At 47.2% G+C, this 6,676-nt stretch overlaps 1 protein-coding gene across 1 annotated transcript; it reads left to right on the top strand.

The window, feature by feature from the left end:
• LOC109785957 (uncharacterized) lies at positions 1-706 on the top strand. Its single transcript, XM_020344543.4, has one exon. The coding sequence runs from the start codon at positions 152-154 to the stop codon at positions 392-394; it is 243 nt and encodes an 80-aa protein (XP_020200132.1). The 5' UTR covers positions 1-151; the 3' UTR covers positions 395-706.
• The last annotated feature ends 5,970 nt before the right edge of the window (positions 707-6,676 follow it).

Here is a 6,676-nt window from a genome sequence, read left to right as displayed (position 1 = left end):
GGTTGGGGAGAAGTATCCCGTGGATCTCGCCAAATCCCCATTCCCCTCCCCTCCAGCAGTCCTCTCTGCTCTCGCCTAGTCGCCTCCCCGTCTCCCATCCCCCCACCCCGCTGACCCAACCCTAGCAATCAAGCAGATCGCGTCGCCGCCGATGGATCAGGGCTGGGCGAGCTGGTTCGGCGCCGGCGTCACCTCCGCCTTCTTCGCCTCGCTCGAGCGCTGCTCCTGCATCAACCTCTCCACCGACGACGACGACGACGACGACGCCGACGCCCTCATGCTCGCGGCCGCCGCCCCCTCCGACCAGCCCCAGCTCGACGCCGCCCCCGCCCCCGCCGTCGCCGCCGGCAAGGAGGAGGGGCAGGAGCAGGAGCCTCCCCTCCCGCCCGTGTGACCCGCTCCCTCCCCCCATCCATCGCTTGCGTACGCCTTACTCCTCCTCTCGTCCGCGTCCTCTGCTCTAGATCTGGTGAACTGCTGCTCGTCGCTCGTGGCCGACTAATAAATCCTGTCGATTTTACTGCTGGCCGGCCATGTTTAAATTAATTGAACTAGTAGTATGTCTGCGTGTGTGTGTATGCCATTACCATGCCTGTTGTTTGTGTTCATGTGAATATATCATCATGCCGTCGTGTGGTAATTCCGTTCGTAGCGGGTCGATGTGTCGGATCATGGATCAATCTCTATATATCTGTCGTTGAATTGCTGCCCTGTGGATGGTTCTACGCTCCGCGATGAACAGATCGATGCGGGGCATATCACCTGTCGACCTGTTCATGCAATGAGTTGTTGCTTGCCACAGCATATAGATCCCTGATGAGTGGAAATGGCCGATGCAATGCTTGCAAATGGTTCCTTTGATTTTTCTCTCAAGCCGTCTCGGATTGTGGTATGTTATATGGATGGATTGTGTCAGTTGCGAATTGTTGTACGCCATCAGTTCTGTAGCTGTGTGACTGTCGACATCGACCTGATGGCTTTCGTGATTGGGCTAGGCTTGTTCATATAAGGAATTGGTAGGGTTTTGCTCTAGACTGCTGATGAAGATGCCAAAGATCCGTTCGACAGTGCTTGCCTGTTGTGTTCATGTGGATGTTATGCTGTCCTGTAACTTGTAGCGGGTTGCTGTGTGTCGGGTTAAATTGGCATCGGTTGATTGCTGTCCTGTGATTCTAAGCCGTCAAGTGATCAGATTGGGGTGCAGCATGGCTTTGTCTACCTGTTATCTGTTCCCGACCACATTGTGCAGCTCTCAGGAGGAATCAAGGGCTGGTTGCTGGTTGCCACTAACCCTAATGCTAGCATATTTCGCAGCAATCAAATTAAGAATTGTGGCGATTCTAAACACGTTTTTACTGGGTTTTGTAGTGTTCGTGAACACACTACCATCATTGGAAATTAGACACCTGTGCTTCCTGTAGTTGAAAGAACATGTTCCTGCTAAGTTGTGCATGAAGCCGCATTCAGTATGACTGTATGAGTACAAGTATTTGCTAAAATGGCGCAATATTGTACTGTACTAGGAAGTGGTAGACGGCAAGATTTCATAATTGATTACCCCGGTCACTATCTGCTAAATCTCGTACATTATCTGCTTGCTCTTGTACGCTCCGGTCATTACACGCCAGGAGGACAATGTGTGCCGGTACTGGTGTAATCTTAATTTCCTTTGCACAGGTCAGATATCTACCTGCCCTTGTTGTTGGGGTGCTATTATGCCTAATAAGCCGTGCCGGGTACATAGATTAACCGTGGCTTCTAAGAAATGAAGTCCATTAACAGACAGGTAAAACACAGGTTCATTTTTTCAATACTGCCTGCAAATGATTTGTCCTCCATTGTGTTTCAACTGCACAGTGATGTATGGCCCATGTTCTCTTTGCCCAAATATGCTGCTGAAAAATCTGATAACCCACCCAATCCGTGATTTTTGTAGTTGTTACACAATTTCAGCATTATACTTGCATTTTGATTTTCCTGCTTCGGAAAATAGCATAAAAGCAATCGACGACTTTCGGCGCACCCAGGAGTGTGTTGTGTGCACAGATGAGAGTGCGTTAATTGGTCCAAGTTTTCGACACATGTGCAACTTATTTTCAAAATGGTTTGTGTGCTTTCTGCAATCGACATATTAGTCTGCTCTCATATGTGCTCTTGTTGTTACTGCTACCATGGCTATCACACCTGAACCCACCGAAGATCATATCACCAGGTCGCCCCTATGGAACAATGGAAGCTACCGTCTCAAGGCAGGTTTAAACTGAATGTGGACTGTGCTTACCCTGAGTCTGAAGGCAATGTTGTTTAGGGATAGCACGAGGCATATCGTGCTCTCGTCTTGCCTCCATTTGTTCACCTGTGGGACTACCTTGGAAGTGGAAAATCACAAGCTAACGTACTAGAATATTTATATCTCGTTGCAACGCGCGGACATTATTCTAGTAACACTGTAATATAAGGAGAAATTGATATAGGAGATGCTGAGACAAGTTGGAAATTCCATGGCGCAGACGAGTTGCCTGGTCACGATATACTAGGCGTCTAGCGGTCACGGGATATGTGATGGATGCATCTAGGGAGCGGCCGGATACTCCCTAGCCCAGAGTGACTGGCTAAAAAGGAAATATTTGGTCCCTTAGTCTATAAAAAGAAATAATTTGTCTCCCTATCTATATTAGGAATGTAACATGTAAACGGAAAAAAATACAAAAACACCCGTCTCATCCCTTACTAACACACCGCCAAAGATCACACTTTAAAAGTGATTGTTCGCCCCTACAAATAGCCCAAATGGCATGTCGTACAGGTTTGTACAGTATGTTGTATCGAAAGTTATGGCATCTACAAAGTAATAGTACTGAGCTCTGCTTGCCCCTGTAGACGTAGACCATAACAGATTCCATATGCGGCTCCCTTCATCCGGCTGCACTCTGTAGTACAACCCAGAATCTTTGGATCCCTGTTCAGCCAAAACTTCCATTGTCTTCTAGACATAATTGTTTGCCTGGTCTTGGCTGATCTCCCCACAAAGCCCCCTTAATACTCTTTTGCTGAAGGGAACATTGCTCATTGAACCAAAGAAGTTCCCAATTATATTGCACGCCTTGCCGATGCTAATATTATTTTCGCGAAGTTGCTTGACAAGGTTTTTTTTGAAGCCCAGAACCGTAGAACAATCGTTCTACGGTATAATTTCATTTATAAGATAAAAACAACAATACATAAAAAAGAAAAGAGGAAAAAAAAAGTCAGAGGGCACAGTTCATCCTACACCAGTTCTATCAAACATAGGTGCTTGACAAGGTCACGTGTACATATGCCGATATGTTTATGGTAAGGCCAGTATACCTTCTTGCCACACTCTGTTTATGAACTTTTCCATAGAAATCCTGTAGCTTATTCCTTTGATCCGAACGCAACTAAAGGGATGGAATGGACATTCCTTTGAAAACTCTACAAATCCTGTGAAGCGAACGCATCCTTAATAGTTTTTCTACGGGTTTACGCTCGATTCCTATGCGGGAATTGTTGGAACCGTGGGCCCCTCTTTCTTTCCTAATAAATCTCCCCCTAATCCAACCGTGGGGTCTTTCCTCAAATAAGGGCCTCTTTGATTCAAAGGATTTTCATAGGATTTTTGAAGGATTGAAATCCTTAGGAATTTTTCCTATGTTGGTCGTTTGATTCATAGGATTGAATCTTATAGAATTTTTCCTAAGGCTTCATTTGTACTACATTTCACAGGAATTCTAACATCCACTCCAACCTCTTGAAAGAAATCCTTTGTTTTTCCTATGACACAATCAAACAAACTCAAATTCTATAAGGATCCAATGGACATGCCATTCCAATCCTACGTTTTTCCTATTCCTGTATTTTTGCAATCCTATGAATCAAAGAGGCCCCAAATCTCTCTCTCTTTCCCTGAGATCTCCCTCTAATCTCTCTCTCTCCTCCCTCTAATCTCTCCCCCCCCTGATTTTAAGGGGGTGGGTGGCTGCATGCATCGTACTTTTGTTTCCTGGGCCTTACTTGTGTTTACGGTTTGCATGCAAATTAAAAAAAAAGGAAATAAAGGAAAAGGAAACAACACATGGAACCGCTTCAATCTGGAATACAAAGGCTGGTCGGAAAGCGAGCGCTCCGACGCGCGAGCGCTAATTAGCAACGTCCGTTTTCGTATAGTGGGGGGGGGGGGGGGGGGGGGGGGGGCGGCAATGGCCCCATGAAGCTGGGCCTCCATGAAGCAAGCCTTGGCACAAAATAATGAAGCAGATAGAACGACAAAGCGTGTGACTCACCCTTTGTGCATTGGACCATGGGACGAAACGGGGAAGCATATGTGACGCGCGGATCTTGCGGCGCTGCAGGTTCAGCAAGTGAGGACGTGGACGTTCGCCCACATTTTTATACCAGGCACCAAGCAAGTTTAACTCCTTAGGTCATTGGGGTTTGACACTTTGACAGTATTAGATTACCATCTAATTACGTATTCACAAAACATTAGCACCATCATGGCATGGAATTTTTTTTATTTGCCCATCAAGTTAGAGAAAGTGGAACCCACGGTAGAATGTATCAGCACTGGGTGAAAGAGGCCTGCTAGGTGAGACTGTGAGAGCCTTTCATAGGATGTGCCGAATAGCCTATCATATAAACTTACTTATACGGAATGGAATGAATTTCACTCCCATTCCTTGGAGTTGAGGGTGAGCACTTGTCTTTTATATACCGGTTTCTATACTAAGTCAGGAGCGATAGCGAAGCCGCCTATGGTAGTCGAAGTGAAAGATCGTGGATGTCGCCTAGAGGGGGTTGAATAGGCGCTTTAAAATAATTACGGTTTAGGCTTGAACAAATGCGGAATAAACCTAGCGGTTAATTTGACAAGCACAAAACCTACAACGACTAGGCTCACCTATGTGCACCAACAACTTATGCTAAGCAAGATAAACAACTAAGTGATAGCAAGATATATGACAAGAAACAATATGGCTATCACAAAGTAATGTGCATAAGTAAATGGTTCGGATAAGAGATAACCGAGGCACACGGAGACGACGATGTATCCCGAAGTTCACACCCTTGCGGATGTTAATCTCCGTTTGGAGCGGTGTGGAGGCACAATGCTCCCCAAGAAGCCACTAGGGCCACCGTAATCTCCTCACGCCCTCGCACAATGCAAGATGCCGTGATTCCACTAAGGGACCCTTGAGGGCGGTCACCGAACCCGTACAAATGGCAACCCTTGGGGGCGGTCACCGAACCCGTACACTTTGGCAACCCTTGGGGGCGGTCACCGGTACCCGTCAAATTGCTCGGGGCGATCTCCACAACCTAATTGGAGACCCCGACACTTGCCCGGAGCTTTACACCACAATGATTGAGCTCCGAACACCACCAACCGTCTAGGGCGCCCAAGCACCCAAGAGGAACAAGCTCAAGGGTACCAAGCACCCAAGAGTAATAAGCTTCTCAAATTGTAACTTCCACGTATCACCATGGAGAACTCAAACCGATGCACCAAATGCAATGGCAAGGGCACACGGAGTGCCCAAGTCCTTCTCTCTCAAATCCCACCGAAGCAACTAATGCTAGGTCGGAAAATGAGAGGAAGAACAAAAAGGAGAACTCCAAGAACTCCAAGATCTAGATCCAAGGGGTTCCCTTCACATAGAGGAGAAAGTGATTGGTGGAAATGTGGATCTAGATCTCCTCTCTCTTTTCCCTCAAAAAACTAGCAAGAATCCATGGAGGGATTGAGAGTTAGCAAGCTCGAAGAAGGTCAACAATGGGGGAAGAACACGAGCTCAAAGGATAAGGTTGAATGGGGAAGAAGACCCCCTTTTATAGGGGCTCCTGAATCCAACCGTTATGTGCTCAGTCCGCGCACGAGCGGTACTACCGCTCAGGGGAGCGGTACTACCGCCCGGGCGGTAGAACACGGAGAGAGGAGCAAAACAGAGGGCGAGGCAGAGCCGTATGAGCAGCACTACCGCTGGAGCCAGCGGTACTACCGTTGGCCGCAGTGGTACTGCCGCTTGGCCCAGCGGTACTGCCGCTTGGCCCAGCGGTACTACCGCTGGGACCGCGCACAGCGCCTACGACGAGCACAGGGAGAAGGAACAGAGAGGAGGGCCATTGAGCGGCACTAGGTGTTGGAAATATGCCCTAGAGGCAATAATAAATTGGTTATTATTATATTTCCTTGTTCATGATAATCGTTTATTATCCATGCTAAAATTGTATTGATAGGAAACTCAGATACATGTGTGGATACATAGACAACACCATGTCCCTAGTAAGCCTCTAGTTGACTAGCTCGTTGATCAATAGATGGTTACGGTTTCCTGACCATGGACATTGGATGTCGTAGATAACGGGATCACATCATTAGGAGAATGATGTGATGGACAAGACCCAATCCTAAGCCTAGCACAAGATCGTGTAGTTCGTTTGCTCAGAGCTTTTCTAATGTCAAGTATCATTTCCTTAGACCATGAGATTGTGCAACTCCCGGATACCGTAGGAATGCTTTGGGTGTACCAAACGTCACAACGTAACTGGGTGGCTATAAAGGTGCACTACAGGTATCTCCGAAAGTGTCTGTTGGGTTGGCACGAATCGAGACTGGGATTTGTCACTCCGTGTAAATGGAGAGGTATCTCTGGGCCCA

This window comes from Aegilops tauschii, chromosome 6, assembly GCF_002575655.3.
Source record: "Aegilops tauschii subsp. strangulata cultivar AL8/78 chromosome 6, Aet v6.0, whole genome shotgun sequence".
Lineage (NCBI taxonomy): Eukaryota > Viridiplantae > Streptophyta > Magnoliopsida > Poales > Poaceae > Aegilops > Aegilops tauschii.
Note: the sequence above shows the minus strand (reverse complement) of the source record. Positions and strands in the feature narration are given on the sequence as shown.